Source organism: Artemia sp. Qi Xiang Cuo, chromosome 6 (genome assembly GCF_049724085.1).
Source record: "Artemia sp. Qi Xiang Cuo chromosome 6, ASM4972408v1, whole genome shotgun sequence".
NCBI lineage: Eukaryota > Metazoa > Arthropoda > Branchiopoda > Anostraca > Artemiidae > Artemia > Artemia sp. Qi Xiang Cuo.
The window spans coordinates 68292464-68311435 of record NC_142799.1 but is presented as its reverse complement, the minus strand read 5'-3'; the positions used below and the strand labels follow the sequence as shown (position 1 = coordinate 68311435).

General features: G+C 33.2%; 1 protein-coding gene across 1 annotated transcript in view; it reads right to left on the bottom strand.

The window, feature by feature from the left end:
- Positions 1–18972, bottom strand: part of LOC148951544 (atlastin-2-like) — a 137520-nt gene that overhangs the window by 35904 nt on the left and 82644 nt on the right. The window contains exons 4-6 of the mRNA XM_089091047.1: positions 9559–9714; positions 5458–5746; positions 2721–3196 (exon numbers count right to left, since the gene is read on the bottom strand). Coding sequence (XP_088947173.1) covers positions 2721–3196; positions 5458–5746; positions 9559–9714 — 921 coding nt within the window. The remainder of the gene's footprint in view (positions 1–2720; positions 3197–5457; positions 5747–9558; positions 9715–18972) is intronic.

Here is an 18972-nt window from a genome sequence, read left to right as displayed (position 1 = left end):
AGTAAACTATAACTCTAAACTAAAACTCTTAACTGAAACTAAACTAAACTATAAGTGTAACTAAAACCTCTAAGCTGAGACTCGAGGTTAAAACTGTAAGCTAAAACTCTCAACTAAAACTAAACTAAACTAAAACTCTAAACTAAAACTCTTAACTGAAACTAAACTGAACTATAAGTGTAACTAAAAATTTCTAAGCTAAGACTCTAAGCTAAAACTCTTAACTAAAACTAAACTAAACTATAACTCTAACATAAAACTCTTAACTGAAACTAAAATAAACTACAAGCGTACCCAAAACCGCTAAGCTAAGACTCTAGGCTAAAACTCTAAGCTAAAACTCTTAACTAAAACTAAAATAAGCTATAAATCTAACTAAAACTCTAAACTAAAACTCTACACTAAAACTATAAACTCTAAACTAAAACTCTTAACTAAAACTAAACTAGAGATCTAAGCTAAAGCTCCTAACTAAAACTAAACTAAACTATAACTGTGACTAAAACTCTAAGCGAAGACTCTAAACTAAAACTAAATTCTGAACTAAAACTAAACTATAACTATAACTAAAACTCTAAGCTAAGACTCTAAACTAAAACTCAAAACTCTAAACTAAAACTCTTAACTAAAACTAAACTATAGCTCTAACTAAAACTTCAAGCTATGACTCTAAACTAAAACTCTAAGCTAAGACTCTAAACTGAAACTCTAAATTCTAAACTAAAACTCTTAACTAAACTACAACTCTAAACTAAACTATAACTAAACTAAACTATAACTCTAACTAAAACTCTAAGCTAAGACTCTAAACTATAAAAAAAGTTGAAAAAAAATTTCATGTTAAAAAAAAATAAAAAAAAGTTGAATAATTTTTAAGTCCAGAAAAAAATTTAGTTAAAAAACAGTGCTACTACAAACAATATTTTTCTAATAGTAAGAGTCACGACTAAGATTTCTACAACCTTCTCATTTTGAATTTAGAAAATATTAAATGTGATTTTTTTATGTTTTAAGTATGTTACATGTCATTCTAAGAGATGTACAAAAAAAGTTGAAAAAAAATGTAAAAAAAGGTCACTACAAATATTATTTTTCTAATAGTAAAAGTCGCGACACACATATCTATATCATTCCCATTTTGAAGTTGGAACACATTAAATGTGATTTTTTTATATTTTAAATATGTTTCATGTCATTTTAAGAGATGTAAAAAAATTTTTTAAAAAAGAACTGTCAAAAAACTGTCAAAAAAAGTTGGGGGGGGGGAGGGGGAGGTTGGTGGGAGGGAGGAGTGGGAAGGGTTAGAGGGAGGGTGGAGGGATAGGGTTGAGTGATAGGGGTAGGACTTGGGGCCCGAGTATCAGAAGAAATTGTCTGTCTAGTATGCATCTCATATCATCGTGGTATGCATATTCTCGCGATGATGCCATAAAACTGCCCCGAAACAGGTCACTTAACACCTATCAAAAATCCAATTGATAAATCGAATGTGCTTGAACTTGTTCCAGTTCAATGAAATGAACTTGTTACGATATTGTGACGCTTAACATCAGTTGGGCAACGTCCCAGAAACAATACATTGGATGTATTTCTAAAATCATAATATGTTCAATGGCTTGTTCGTTCAGTCGATTAACGTGTAGTTCTTTTACCTTAGGATATCACGGGTCTCATGTTCGGTTTCTATATCAACCACAAATTTCATAAAAATCAATGGGAAGATACTTAGAATGTAAAAAAACGCATCATTGGAAAGGAAAAATATCATAATTAGAGTACAATAAAATGACATCAATAAAAAAACTATTAAAATAAAAAATCCATATATCCATACAATAAAACATCCATACAAAAAAAACATTAAATAAAACACCAACCATACTGCCCCGTTGGAATGCAAGAGGAAAGCCCCGTTGGAATGATGATTGAAAAAATCATATATCCATACAATAAAACATCCATACAAAAAAAAAACATTAAATGAAACACCAACCATATAACAATACCAGGAAAAAAAACCATCAATGCATTAAAACAGCCATGACTTTTAACAGAAAACATGATATTTAACACGAAATGTATTGTTTCGTGAACAGCAGGAATTTTCATAGTATGCTTATTCTAATCACAAAATAAAAAATACAACTAAAAATATGACTTTTTAAGGCATGGTGATTTCTATCTGTCTGATACTTTAGATTAACACAGTAATGGCCCACCTGCCCGCTCTTCTATCATTATAGCTACAGTAATGCCCTATTACCCCTCTCTCTATCATTGTAGCTACACTACTTTTAGCCAAACTTTATCAAGCGAATGCTGGGTGTTGCCCTAATCTAAGTAAAGCACTCATTGGACATAGCGTTTTTATTGGAGTCAACTGTAAAATCAAACCACCAAAAAACTTCACTTTAATCCTGAGTTTCTAAGGGAAAAATTGACCAATCTTGCCAGACAAAGTATTCCCCTCCGCTCCTAAACCCAAGTGCCATTCCTTTTGTAGACATTTCTAACAATGCAGGTAAATGGAGTAAAACACTACAAAATGTGCTCAAAACACCCTCCCTTTCCAGACAGAGCATTATCAAAACGCATCCGTTCTAATATACAGCCTCGTTGCCCTAAATAAATCTCTTATACCACAGTCTACCTAAAATTTTAAAACTGTACATTAAAATAGGTAAGTTTTTTCCTATTATAAAACACCAAATAATACAAACCTTTTCAAGTTTCAGCCTATATTTTTCGGAAAATTCAGCATCTCCCATCTTCCTTGCATTCGTAAAAAGTTTCATAGCACTGTCCTTATGTTTCAGATGCTCCCTCTCAAGAAAATCCGAAGACCTAAGGGCCCCAAGAGTGCTATAAGTTAAACTGTGCAGAAGTGAATCTAACGGATTGGAAATGGCCTCAGATGAAGGAATAAGGGTTGCACATAAGTTCTTCATTTCATTGTTGTACAAATTCCTCGCATCTTCTGCAGCACTAAGATTATTAGCCTCCGCAGTTGCTTCGAAGATGGTCTTTGGATCAGGGAGTTCACCCTCTCTGTAAATCTTCATATAAGATTTGAAATAGTGAAAAACGTCTTTGGTACATATTCTCACGCCACTAATTTCTTTCACTACTATGTTCGATGGAGTGAGAAGGGTTTCCATTAAGCTGTCTAGTTGCTCTTTAAAGTCTCGCTCAATTTCTGAAAAAAAAGAGATTAGGGAATAAAAAAAAAAAAAATTAATTCGTTTTTACGGCGTTACACAGTTGTTATATAGAGAATGAAGAGATTGTTCAAAATGAATCACCTATAAGAAAAAAACGAAGAAGAAAAGAGTACAAACAAACAGAAGAGAAAACAAACTTTAGAGCTGAAAACAAACATCAATTATAAATTCCTTAACAGTACAAAAACAGGAAGTAATAGGCAAATCATCAGACTTTTGTTTGGTCAGAATTATCAATAGACTATATTTGTTGCATTCATTTAAATCTTTAGGGAAACTAAAATTGAATTCTGCTGTGGGGTGCCTCTGCCTTCTCAGCTTTTGTGCAGTGTTCACTGATACGCTTGCATATATACGAATCTGTGTATAAAAAAAAAAAATCTTGTTAGCCAGCAGTCCCTCCACTTTCCATAATCCCAGAATGACAACGGTAGAATGGAGCCATACAACAATTTGTATTTCCTTTACAACATAGGGGTATCAGTAAAACTTGAAACGATAATCTTTTTTTCTTTTTGTACATAAAACCTGAACTTAAAATTTATTTAAGTGATCTAAGAAAATAAAAAATAGGTAATTATCAAGATGTTATATATATCATCTTCTAGTAAGCTTTCAGTGAATGCAAAGTTAAATTTTATTATGAAGTGCCTTCCCTTCTTAGCTTTCATTTATTTTAAATTAAAACCTGAAATATATACGAATTTACATAGCGAAAAGAAATGTGGGTAACCACTTATCTAGATTTCTCAAATGTAGAATGTAGCAACACATTTGCTGCATTTGTGTCATTTGAAACACAAGGGTTCCTGTAGTTCTTGAAGCAGAAAAATTTTTAATTGTTATTTTTTTTTGAATGGAAATAGGTAGATAAGACAATGTTTACCTATATATGCGGGTTCCCCTTGGACCCACTACTCCTATAATTAGAAAAATCAGCATTGCCGACCCCATTATAGCTGTGGAAAAGCAAATTCGTGCTTACAATTCCCTTTTAATGAAGTTGAACCATCCTTGGTCGTCAGTAGCCTAATGGTCCAATATTTAAGATGTATTTGTTGTGTTTCTTATGGGATCGTTTTCGCACTTAGTGTAATTGTTTGCAATTTTAAACTGATTGATGAATTAGCCTCTTTTCGTACGAGTCTAATATAAGTGACGCTGGTTATTCTCAATCTTAGTAACAATTTTCTCTGATATTATATAGCGTATTTTACTACTAATTTAGCTGTTTATTAATTATCCATTCTTTTAAGCATTTTGTTTTAAGTAAAGATCTAAACAAATTTGTGATTTAATAATTTGCTTATTTCTGATAGTTATGCATATTGGAGTAAATGAATCATTTGTTGAAAGTGATCTGATTTCAAGACCAAAGGACGAAAGTGTCATTTAATTTGTTTTACCGTTTCTTGTCATATTTAGACTAGTTAATATGATTATCTACTGTATATCTTTAATTCACTGATGATTAATTGTTGTTTCTTTTTTTTACCGGTTGTTGCTTGATGCAATGATGCTCATATTGCTTATTTTTGTTAAGTATTTGGGAGTTTAAAAACAAAAACATATCAAGTACCTGCAGTGCAGTGTATAATTGAGTTTTTCGTTCTCGTCTTTGTAATTTGTTCTAAGAGCTGATTTAGATCTTAGCTCCAGCTTTTGTCACTAAGAACCGTCATGTATAACTGCTAAGTTTGTGTGTATTTCTTCTTTTTTTTCGTTTATTGCTCCGTCTTTCCATTTTTTTTTTGTATGATTGGTTTTCCAATATATAATAATAATTATAATAATAATAATATTAATAAATAACAATAATGATAGTAATTATAAAAAGATTAGATCTATTATAATCTAGCATGTTTTCAGTGAAACCTTGATTAAACTTCACCATTGCGAACTTCCTTGTTCTTTGCTTGGGTGCGTTTTCACTTTTACACATCATCTGTCCACCGAAATAAAATTTCAGTAACTCTGTGCCCCCTTCGCTCATTCCACTCTGGATCTAAATCTTTAAAATAGAGCAGCACAGATACTCTTCATTTGCTATTTCCATTCATTTTTTAATTTCTTGTTTCAAGAGTCATTTAGCTACCACTAAATTATCACGGCCAATTTACGTATATAGAACGGTAAACATATATTAATATATGGTAGGTATATATAATATATACCTATACCTAAGATATACCTATAATAATATATAAAACGGCAAAACAAAAATAAATTAGTCTACCTGTAAGTTTTCCACTGAAATGGGGGTCTCTTGCTGCCTTCAGCCCAGGATGAGGCATCAAAAAGCACTCGATACTTGTAAACCAGGCCTTTATATGCTCACGTAGAGCATATTGCTGTGACGTCTGCTTTTCGGACACTTCAAGCCATCGGTTTATATTTTTCTTTCCTCCATCAATTCCATAAGAGGATTCGTAAGGATAACTCCAGTCCCTTACAAGAAATAAAAGCTTCTGGAAAGGCTTTTCCCCAGTGTCTTCCAGAGCTATTCTGCCGTACTCAGTGAACAACTGGAAGAAATGCAAATTCTGAAAATTTTAAAAAAGTAAAAAATATTGTAAGAGGGACCAAGATTTACCTAAAAAAAATTTTAGGAGTCCTTATTGTACTTATCAGAGTTTCATATCTGATCCAAACTCTTTGGAGGGAAAGGTCCCTAGGTTCTTTTAATCTGAAAATCCATAAAAAGGGGTTAATGGATCTCAATAAATTTTAGTGAGAGGTAAAATTAATTACCCAAGAGGGCTTTCTAAGCATATCTGTGCAATCCATCCACTGCAGGAAGGGCGAAGAGCTCTGACATTGATGGGTTACGGACAGCTTCAAGCAAAGATGGTCAGATATCCACCGAATTTTGCGTCCTATTTATTCCTTTTCGGGATCCAGAGCCTATCTGAAGGTTCATATATTTTTGTAATAACAAATTCTAGGGGAAAATACATTATTTTAAGTAAACTTAGCAGAAAATATCAGCTAGTTGTATTTTTTTTTGGGGGGGGGAGTTCGTACACACTCCAATTGATGTGAATTGGAGAGGTTCCCTAAATTCTTGATATTTAGACATTTACCAGAAAAGGTTGTCAAATCTTGACAAAACTTAGTGGGATGTGAGAGCCATTAAACTAACTACAATTTTCAGAGATCATGATCCAAACTAACCTTTGCAGGGAAGGGAAACGGGAAGGCCATTAAACTTTTCTCAACAAACGTCTAACAGAATTGGTTATTGGACCTCGAGAAAAATTAAAAGGAAGTAAATGTAAGTGTCCTAGTTGTACAAATCTGACTTATGTGGGGAAGAGTCCCTAAATTCTTGTCATCATGAAATCTCACAGAATAATTTTGGTACCTGGACAGCCTATATGGAGTGAAGATGTTTCTAAAAATCTGTCAACAGGACATTTGCCAAAAGAAGTTCGGATCTTAACAAAAGTTAATGGGAGGCAATACCTAGTGGGGTAATCTGCTACTTATTGGTTAGGAACCATTCTGATCTTTCAAGGGAAGAGGTCACAAAATCATCACTATAAGGACATATAGCAAAATAGGTTGTTGGATTACAGCCAGATTTGTCGGAAGTAAGATGCGTGTGATAGTTGTGTTGGTTTTAGGTCCTTAACGATTTTTAATTATGTAGAGGGAGGAGGTTTCTAAGATCTAGTAGTTAGGGTACGTCCCCAAAGAGGCAATCATCATTTTATCTAAGTGAAAGTTGATCAGAAATGAAACCAAATGTATTAGTTGTTTCTTTTGGAGGTTATGTCTCTGTTTGTGTTCAAGACCGGCACAGCGAGAGTCAAAGCGGTGCGGGTAGGAATGGACATCAACCGTGTGCCTACCATCTTGGTGGTTTTTCCACAATACATGAAGGCATTGGATAAGTAGTAGGTACTGGCATCAGTCAGACACCGTATTTTCGGCCCATACTTGGCTGGATTCGAAGGGATGTACATTTAGAACACACAATGACCCCTGAAGGAAGCGAGCATTTCGTTGATTGTCAAATACTCAGACGGGGAGGAGTTCCTGCTGCATTCTGTAATCTAATCCCTTTCTAGAAAAGTAAGACTTCCTAGAAAAGTAAGGAATAAAGTAAATTAAGGAAGTCTTCTTCAAAGACCTCCTAGTATAGTAAGAAATGAAAGGGTAAGTAAAAGGCAAAGGAAGGTGAAAATATTACTTCTTGGCAAGAAACACTTTTGGAACAGCAGAAATTCTAGATTTACTACTAAAATGGTTGCAAGACCTAGATGGACAGATGGACTAGATGGACAGAGAAGCTCGACTGACTCACCGAAGTCTTTCCGTAGGGTGTTTGAAGATTACACGTAACCACGAGGGCGTAGCCCCAAGGGCTACGCCCTCGTGGCGTAGCCCCTTCTCGTCACTAACCCTTAACTGGTCGGGTGGGGTAAGAAATGACCCCACATACTTTTATTTTTCAGATTACTCGATAACCCCTGGGGCTACGCCCTCGTGGTTACGTGTAATCTTCAAACACCCTACGGAAAGACTTTCGTGAGTCAGTCGAGCTTCTCTGTCCATCTAGAAAGGAGGTTAGAGGGTCTGGGGGTAGTTTTTTTTACCCCACCCGACCACTTATGTAACAAAAAACTGGAAACTGTTAGGGTAAAATATTTTGAAAAACGGTTGTTAGACAGTCTGAATGGCTAATATTCGATAGGAAGATTATAGTTGCACTACTTCCATCATTTATTTGTACCAATACAGAAGGTCTTGCAACCATTTTAGTAGTAAATCTAGAATTTCTGCTGTTCCAAAAGTTTTTCTTGCCAAGAAGTTGAATATTTTCACCTTCCTTTGCCTTTTACTTACCCTTTCATTTCTTACTATACTAGGAGGTCTTTGAAGAAGACTTCCTTAATTTACTTTATTCCTTACTTTTCTAGGAAGTCTTACTTTTCTAGAAAGGGATTAGATTACAGAATACAGCAGGAACTCCTCCCCGTCTGAGTATTTGACAATCAACGAAATGCTCGCTTCCTTCAGGGGTCATTGTGTGTTCTAAATGTACATCCCTTCGAATCCAGCCAAGTATGGGCCGAAAATACGGTGTCTGACTGATGCCAGTACCTACTACTTATCCAATGCCTTCATATATTGTGGAAAAACCACCAAGATGGTAGGCACACAGTCGATGTCCATTCCTACCCGCACCGCTTTGACTCTCGCTGTGCCGGTCTTGAACACAAACAGAAACATAACCTCGGACAACTGGTACTCCTCGATTGAGTTGGTTAACGAGCTGAACAGACAAAATACTACCTACGTTAGAACTCTCAAGAAGAACAAGCATGATCTCTCAGTAGCGTTTCTTCCGCAGAGGGATAGTGAGCCTGGTTCCTAAATCTTTGTCTTTGCACAGCAGAAGACTATCGTATCGAATGTGCCTAAGAAGAGCAAAGCAGTAGCTCTGATCTCTTCAATGCACAACACAAACACGATAGATACAAACTCAGAAAAGCCGGATATTGTCGAATTTTACAACGCAAATAAATCTGGCATTGACAGTTTAGATACAAATATGTCATCTACACCACCAGTCGTCGCTGTCAGAGCCGGCCACTTGCAATCTACTTTGTAATGCTTGATATTGCAGGCATAGGCACAGGAGTAATTGTCAACACGACAAGAAGTCCAAAAAAGGTGATCCAGCGTCTAAAAGTCCTAAGACAGTTGGGAGTATCTCTTGCAAAGCCTCATTTGATGGTTAGAGTAACCAGCAACTCCCTTCCTCGAGAACTTCGAAAGTTGTTGTCCAATGCTGTTAGAATCAAGTCTACAGGGAGTTCAGACGCTGAGCTTTAACATTCTGGCTGCAAAATTTAGCGCTTCAGTCTCTGTCCTCGTTCAGCTGACCGGAAGATGATTAGGTTCTGCAGCATCTGCAAAAAAGGGTGCTGCAAGGACCCCCTTAACAAAGTTTGCCCAGAATGTATCTAGATGATTAATTTTTATGTTAAACATATTGTATTTGATTGTATTTGCTTAAAGCTGAATTACAATTTCCTATATGAAATGGTTTTTAGTTACAAGCGTTTTTAGTTATGGGGTGAATATTGACCCCCCCCCCCCAACCAGTTACGCTACAAAAAAAAACAAAAAAAAAACACACCTGACCAGTTAAGGGCTAATATATCTACCGGAAACCCTCAGCCTTTATTAATTATTTTGCAATTTTATAGTTTTTGCAATGCTAGTAGCATTAATAGTTAATGTTGAACAAATTCTCACAAATTAATACACACATGTCAAAATTGGTATAGTAAAAACTAGTAATATCTATACAAACTAAACTTACCTGTAGATGTTGGAGGTCGTCTTCCTGTGTGTTCTGTGACACATTAAACACTTGGATGGAGCTTATCATCGTGCTCAATGCAAAAATAGTTGCACAATCTTTAACAGTACTCTCCTGGTCAAACAACCCTTGGGTATCCATCAGTAATACAGCTACCTAGAAAAAAAAGTTAAGTTTTAAATATTTTTAGTAATTGTGCAGCAAGATTCCCTCTTTAAAGGAAACACTGAAATAACAAAAAAAAAAAAAGTATATACCATTCAATTACCCATTTAAACCTATTTCGGAACATAATCTTTGATTCTGCCACAATTATATTCACTCCTAACAATTATAATCACTCCTCACATTAATGGGGCTAGATATAACCCAGTTCTATATACTAAATTTTACAATAGTATTCGATTACACGAATCAAAACTAATAATCAATTTATCAAATTTAAAATAATAGTTAGTAGCTTTCATTCCCTAGCATATCTCCTAAAATATTGGGAATTGAATACTGAAAAGAGACTATAAAAAGGTTTGCATATTAAAAATAATATTCAAAGAGTACATAAGCACAAATGTAATTAACCTACATATGTAACGTATGTTTCTGTGTAGCCTATATATTATAAATCTGCATATATGACAATATAATTACCGAGTACACATGCAAAAATCATATGTATCTTCAGAGTTATTTTCAAGTGAATCTAGGAATGCTGTTAGTTCTCAATCACAGCCCTGGCTTGTGTTCAAGTTTGTGAATTACTTCTTTTAAATAAGTATATACTTTTCCAGGGATAAAAAAGTACCAACACCGAGGCTTTATCCGTGGGAGAGGGTAACAGATTTGCCCCCTTCCCTGCTTGAAATTTCGTGCGACTCTTAAACGAGTAAAAAAAATCGTATATTAACAAATTTGTGTTTTGTAAAGCTTGTTTTATAAACTTACTCTTCACGAAAAAAATTATCTCCCTTATCAAACAAAAGCTTGGATATGACCTTGCCATCACCTTAATTTCTAGTTTGCCATAGCAAGCCACATTTTTCATATATAATTATTATTATCTTGATTGAAGTACTGGAAAAACTGAAGTTTGTGGAAATTTGTATTGAGTGAAGGTTAATGGAATGTCTCGCGTTTACAATAGTTTTACTTATAATTCACTGAGAAATGACATGATGAACCCCACCAATATAAAATTTATAAACAAAGGTACACCCTTAAATCCAAATTAAATTATAAATAGATTACAGGAATTGGTCCTTCTATATCATAACTGGATTAATAAACTATTGCCATGAAGGGCCTTGAAGCAGAGAAAGCACTGCCGGTAGGGACTGTAAAGTCCAATGCCTTAGTCTTATTTTATTACCCAGAAACTTTCACAACTTCTTCATCCTCATAAAACTTATATCAATTAAAAATTTTGCATTTCCTCCTCATACACCAGCCCAAGAAAATTTCCACCCTCAGATCATTTTGTTCCTTAAAAAACAAAGTGTATCATCCTACCCGTCTCCATACATTGGGAAAAAGCAAAGACCTGTCAAGGACTTTTCCCTTTCCATTTACTTTTTCTATTCACCAAGTGATATGCCATCATGCCTTGGGTATCCATTAGCTTAACAGGCATCTTGAAACAAAAATAATATCCGCTTATCAAAAAAATATTCATAGTGAATCAAACATTTATATATATATATATATATATATATATATATATATATATATATATATATATATATATATATATATATATATATATATACATATAAGTGAATAAATCAAAATGTATTCCTATATAAGTTATTCCCTTTCTGACCAGATTTTACTTTTCTAAGAAAAAACAGTCATTATCTTACTGACAGGTTCTTGGGTACAGTTTGGATCCATGACCATGTCTTTTTTGGCCGAAACCCAAGGCCAAGTGGGTTTTTTCACAGTAAAAAAATATAAACAAGATTAGAAGACTAGTCTGCGAACAAGAATTAGAATATTTGAAGCCATGGTAATGACAGCAGTCAAGTATAATTCTGCAGCGTGGGTGCTAGAAGAAACGAAAGAATATTTGCTCAATATTTTCCAGGAGAATCGATCTAAAGATAGTTTTAGGTTGTCATTTGACCTATTGCATGTCAAACTGTATATTTCCTGAATTTCCTCTTGTACATGTTTTATTTCATAACCATTTTCATTACGGGGTCTTATGGTTTTACCGTAAAAGCAGTTTCGATTTATAAAACTTAATATTGGAAACCATCTTTTTTTTATCGTACTTAAACATATTGTATTTGACATTCCATTTATAGCTATAAACTTCATGACGTTATTCATCTAGCAACAAGAAAGCTGCTTCGAAAATAACACCAGTTGAGGAATGTTTCAGTTCAATATATTCTGTGTCAATCACAACAGACATTATTATATCTGAATAAAGGGTTTAATTAAATAAATATGTAACGTTTCTGCCACTCTAGCAAATATAACACACTCTTAGAACAATTCATTTTCACTTAAAAAAAAAATAAGATGCAAGTCTTTATCCTTCCAATGTGTCAAAATTACTGATTTAATCCATACAATAAACTACGTAGTGTCAATAACTATCATAGAGTACCATTCGGACGGTCTTGCAGTGTCTATGTGCAAGCATAGAGTACAAATGATGTATATACATAAATTTAAAAATATGTGAGGGAAATGATAGAATAATGACGTTTGAAAAGTATTGCTTAGTATTTGGGGATATATATAAAGTCAAAATTAATAAAATAATGTCCATTCTAAGTGATCATATGACATCCCTATGAGAGAAACAAAATAGTAATGTCTTTTTAAGACTATTGCTTAGTGTTAGGGTGTGCTTTGGCTTTTGTATAAGTTCTGTTAACCTATCTCAGCTTCTAATATATCCCCTGTCAGTCTGCTAGCACTGTCTATCTCTATGAAGATTCTTTTTCTTACATCTCAGAATTTTTAATAAACATTCTAAACGTTTGACTTGCTAGCGTACCCGAAATATAATGGAAACAAAACAAAATAATGCATATAATAGTTTTATTGAAATAATGAAATGTAGAATATTAACATAAAAATATATTAAATACATTTGTTATACATTATTAATATCATTGAACAACTTTGGACATTCTGAATCTGTTCCATAGAATAATTCATCATGTTCTCTCTTGATATTAAAGTTACTCTCTTCTTTTAGTTCATAACCAGTAGAAAAATAATTAATCAATTTTGAGACATACACAATTTTTACAGGGGTGTCACCTACAGGTTCAATATGTGTTGCATTTTTGATATTATTGGGTTCATTGACTATATGATCAATAGTAGCAACAATGTTCACATGCGCTTTATTTTACGTCAATTCATTTTTATATTCATTAGTAATATCGTCTGGCGATGTCCTTTTTGTTTTGCCTGTGGTATTTTTGTCTATTGTTAAATTATTTTTCTTTAGGAAATAGTGATGATACGTAGACATAATATGGTTTATAATGTTGTTAGAAGAGTATGCATGTCTTATTTTTAACTTCTGTTGAATACTAATACCAGAAAGATGGCTATAGGATCTATCAAAAGGTAACGTATTACCAGAAGCATAAGCAATAAGTTGCCCCTCATCGTCAACTACTATTTTTATGTTGGCATTCTCTTTGAGCGGTATCATCTCCGGATATCTCACTCTCGTATATCCACTATTACCAATGTTGAATGCTTTGGTACTCCAAAGAAATCTAAACTCTCACTATCATTACAAATCTTGCATGAACTTCTAATAACTTTGCCACTTGTAACTGTTTCACAGATCAAATACTTCTCTTTTTCATCATTCAACGCAACGATAATTTTATCATGTGTACACACTTTCCTCAAATAATTCATTTTGACTTTTTAAATATGATGCAGGTGTTTATCCTTCCAATATGTGAAAATTAAGGATTTAATACATGCAATAAACCAGGTAATGTCGATAACCTACCATAGAGTACCACTGGGACATGCGCGTAGGGTTTATGAGCAGCCATAGAGTACACTTGATAAATCCATATTAATAAAAGAATAATTTTCCAAGTCCAAGAAAATCCAAGTCAGAAAAAGAAAAAAAGAATAGTGCTACTACTTCTGAATTTTCTCCAAAGAAGAGAAAACTACTTCCAGCCTTCAAACTATTCCTATGAAAAATGATTCAAAGTACCCAGGAAAGGGAAATTAAAATATGAATGTTAAAACCAGTTAAGTAGAAACTAACAACACAATTCAAATATTAAAAAATTAGAAAGAATCAGGATGTCAATCTTTAGTGAAAGTAGCTGTCCTCTGAAGCTTTCCTTGTTTCTACCTTTAAACTATTCCCATGCAGAATGAATCATAGTACCAAGGACAATTAAATTAAAATATGATTGTATGAGCCGGTTAAGTAGAAACTAACAAAAACATTCCAATATTAAAAAATTAAGAAAAATCTGGAAGTCAATCTTTAATGAAAGAAGCTTTCTTCCAAACCTTTCCTTCTTTCTTCCTTTCAAACTACTCCTATGCAGAACTCTTCAAAGTACCAAGGAGAGTGAAATTAAATATTTTTTTTTGAACCCGTTAGGTAGAAACTAACAACACAATTCAAATATTAAAATTAGAAAGAATCAGGATGTCTATCTTAGTGAAAGTAGCTGTCCTCTGAAGCTTTCTTTCTTTCTACTCTAAAACTATTCCTATGCAGAATGATTCAAAGTAGCAAGGACAGTGTAATTAAAATAACATTGTATGTGCTGGTCAAGTAGAAAATAACAAAAACATTCAAATATTAAAAAAATAAGAAAAATCAGGAATAAAATAAGCTTTCTTCTAAAACTTTCCTTCTTTCTGCCTTCAAACTATTCCTATGCAGAATGATTCAAAGTACCAATGACAGTGAAATTAAAATATGATTGTTTTAACCAGTTAAGTAGAAACTAACAGCACAATTCAAATATTAAAAAATTAGAAAGAATCAGAATGCCAATCCTTAGTGAATATAGCTGTCCTCTGAAGCTATCCTTCTTTCTACCTTCAAACTATTCCTATGCAGAATGATTCAAATTACCAGTGACAGTAAAATTAAAATGTCATTGTACAAGCTGGTTAAGTAGAAACTAACAATCATTCAGGCTACTTTGAATGATTCAAAGTACTAAGGACAGTGAAATTAAAATATGATTTTTATAATCAGTTAAGTAGAAACTAACAACATAATTCAAATATTAAAAAATTAGAAATAATCAGGATGTCAATCTTTAGTGAAAGTAGCTGTCCTCTGGCCTTTCTACCTCAAAACTCTTCCTATGCAGAATGATTCAAAGTAGGCTACTAAAGACAGTGAAATTAAAATATGATTGTTTGAACCGGTTAAGTAGAAACTATCAACACAATTCAAATATTAGATTTTCTTGATTAATCATTTCTCTGATTGGCCTCAGGTGGCTTTAGGTTATAGCAAGTTGTTAGTAGTAGTTCTGTTTTCGTGTTCTTATAAGTTATTTGTGCTATACCTTAAACATTTTCAGATATTTTCTTGATAAAACGTACCATTGTTTCCCTCAGGTGGCTTAGAAGTGCAGTGAGTTGTTAGTAGTAGTTGTATTTTCACCCTTTTTTTGTAAGGCATTCATACTATACTTTAAACATTTTTAGATATTTTCTTGATAAAACGTATCGTTATTGAGCTCAGGTCATTTCATGTTACAACGAGTTGTTAATAGTAGTTTTTATTTACATGTGTTTTGCAAGCCATTTGTACTATACCTTAAACATTTTCAGATATTTTCTTGATAAAACGTGTGGGTTGTTAGGAGTAGTAATAGTATTTCAAGAGTAATAGTAATTTTAGAGTAAATATTTTCAGAGTAAAAATTGCGTATGAATCAAACCATTTATAAACCATTTATTCTATACCTTAAATATTTTCAGATATTTACATGATAAAACATAGCTGTATTGGCCTCAGGTGGCCTTATGTTGCAGCGAGTTGTTAGTAGTAGAAGTATTTTCATGGATTTTCCATTCTATTCCTGCTATGATCTATGAATTTTCTAATATTTTCTTGATAAAACGCACTTTTGTTAACCTCAGGTGACTTAGTAGTGCAGTATGTTGTTATTACTTGTAGTATTATCATGCTTTTTGCAAGCCATTCATATTATACCTTAAACATTTTCAGATATTTTCTTGATAAAACGTAGCTGTATTGACCTCCAGTGTCCTTATGTTTCTGCGAGTTATTAATAGTAGTTTTTATTTTCATCTTTTTTGCGAGTCATTTGTACTAACACTTAAACATTTTCAGATATTTTCTTGATAAAAACGAGTGGGTTGTTAGTCGCAGTAATAGTATTTTCATGTTTTTTTAAGCAATTTATTCAATACCTTAGATATTTTCAGAGTAAAAATTGTGTTCGACTCAAACTGGGATAATTATTATTCTACTGGTTATGAACTAAGAGAAGAGAATAACTAGTATCAAGAGCAAAAATGATGAATTATTTTATGGAACAGATTCAAAATGGCCAAAGTTGCTCAATGATTTTAATAATGGGTAATAATGTATGTAACATATTTTTATGTTTACATTATACATTACTTTGTTATATATCCATTATTTTTAGAATACGCCAGCAATTCAAACGTTTAAAATATTTATTAAAAAGTCAGAGAAGTAGGAAAAGGAATTTTTGCACATAGATACTTCAAATAGATTCATAAGTCTGTTAAAAGATGACTGAGTATCAAAAATTAATAAAAAAAAAGTACTTTTGTATAGGACAAATTCTACTACACGGGTAATGAAAGTAGGCAAAAACATAAAAGCTTTGAAAAACTTTTAACACTAAAAATAAACAAACACATCTTGGCTCTACATTAGAGTTTTCATTTTATTTAAAGTTTAAACACAATATTGACCAAAAGAAATTTTTCAGAGTAAAAATTGTGCATGACTCAAAATGGGATACTGGTTATTCTACTGGTTATGAACTAAGAGAAGAGAATAACTGTAATATCAGGAGAGAACATGATGAATTACTTTTTGGAACAGGTTCAAAATGACCAAAGTTACTCAATGATATTAATAATACATAATAATGTATGTAAAGAAACTTTCTCAAGCTATTAAAAAAGATTTTTTTTTACTGATTTCAATTCGAAATTAAGATCATTTATTTAATCGGATATACAATGCCGACCTAAAAAAATCCATTCCAGTCTCATTTCCTTTTTTTAACCAAAGCAAAAAGTAGAATTTGCGAGAAATAAACTAGTCTAGGCATAAGGCCAAGGGAGCACTAGAAATGTATAAAATTCAACTAAGCATTCCATTCTCCCTATAATAGGCAATAGCTTTCACACTCGAGCTATAAAAACGTCCGCCATTGCCAGCTTTATACACAGGTATCTCAAGCTTTTAAAAAATATGCTATTATTCATCTAAAGAGCGGATGAATAGGTTCCTAGGACAGGTCTCATCTCCCCCTTTCCAAGAAAGCAAAAGAGTAGAATTGGTGAGGAATACACTAGGTGTAGATATAAAGGTTTTATTCTACAGCTTGCAAGATATAAACCCTGGCGATCACTAGCCTAGGATTACATTTTATCCTAATCGTATTAAAAATGGTTCCTCCCTTCTCCGTAAGGTTTATTGCGTCAGTCTTGCAGAGAATCTTAGTTGGAAATAGCAACCTGGTTGTTCACACATGTTTTTTTGTTCAGACCACAAGCGGCATATTTAATTGAATGTAAAATCCCGACCTCAAAATATCCATCCAGTCTCACTCCCGTTTTCCAAGAAAAGCAGAAGGTAGAATTTGAGGGGAATAGACTAGGTAAATGAAACTAAGAGAGGAAAGAAATAACAAAATGAAAAATAAAATAAAAAAGGTGAAAAAAAGAGGATTTTGTCAACCAGTGGCGAAACAGGAAGAAGAAGAAATAAGCAAATATTTCGACAAGGACCTCCGCTGAGTCGTCCTCAGTGCTAAAAAAAAAGAAAGAAAAGAAAAAGAAACCAACGAAAATCGAACCTTTAGAAGTTTACCTCACAAAGCCAGAACAAAAAATTAATAAGAACCAGGTTGGAATCAATGAAAAAGGAATCTACCAAGATGATTGAGCAAATAATTCTTTGTTTTGCTACAGCCTTAGCTGGCCTACAAACTCGTTCATCATTTGATGTGCAAATAGGTTTTCTCAAAATATACCAGGCGAAAGTATTGGCTGTAGCAAAAGAAAGGATTATTGCTCAATCTTCTTGGTAGATTCCTTTTTCATTGATTTCGACCTGGTTCTTATTTAGTTTTTGTTCTGGCGTTGTGAGGTAAACTTCGAAAGGTTCGATTTTCGTTGGTTTCTTTTTCTTTTCTTTCTTCTTATTGTTTAGTACTGAGGATGACTCGGCGGAGGTCCTTGTCGAAATATTTGCTTATTTCTCCTTCTTCCTGTTTCGCAGCTGACTGACAAAATCCTCGTTTTTTCACCTTTTTTATTTTATTTTTCATTTTGTAATTTCTTTCCTCTCTTAGTTTCTTTTGTCATGTATAGCCAATGTGGCCTTAGAATATATTTAATAAACTAGGCGTGGAAAAAAATGTTTTATTACACAGCTGGCAAGATATAAATCCGGGCGATCACGCCTAAAATTATGTTAACCTAATCGTCTTAAAAATGGTTCATTTCTTTCCGGAAATCAAAAGGTTTATTGCGTCAATTTTCTTGACAATGCACATTTTCCATAGGGTTACAGAAATAGTGAAATTAACTGATACATTTTCACAGATGTGTAATGCAGTTATACAATGAATCTCACTCAATCTTACTCAATCTCTCTTAATTCCTCTTAATCTCTCTCAATCTCTCTCAATCTCAATCAACAAAAAATTATTGTTACGAGCTTTATGAGATTTATCTCACACTAACTTTTACATTTTCTATGTGCACGTAAGAATCTAATTCCATTCCTTTGGCTCAGTGACATAATTATTTTTCTGTCAGATAGAATTGTGTAACTTGATTTTCATAATTAGCCTATTGTGTAAATTTAGGCTAAAATTTCCTAGAAGTATAGGTCTGACGTCACTCCCGTTCGTATTTATTATGCTTAGAAACATCTCTGAGTGACCTAGAAATGGGCATGGTCTTGTTCCATTAGAAATAGTACCTCTCTTACTACTAGCGTAAACTTGAGTGAGTTGCCCATAATACACAAGTAACAAAAAGTCCTTCCCCCTACAGAAAAAAAAAAAAACTCAGATAAAACTCTCAAATTTGGAAAGCCTTCTTTTCCTTGGGAGGAGGGGGGGGGGGGGGTATTTACCTACGGAGGGTATTTACCGGAGGGTAAAGTATTTGGACAGTTTGAAGTCAGAATGCAGTTCTTTC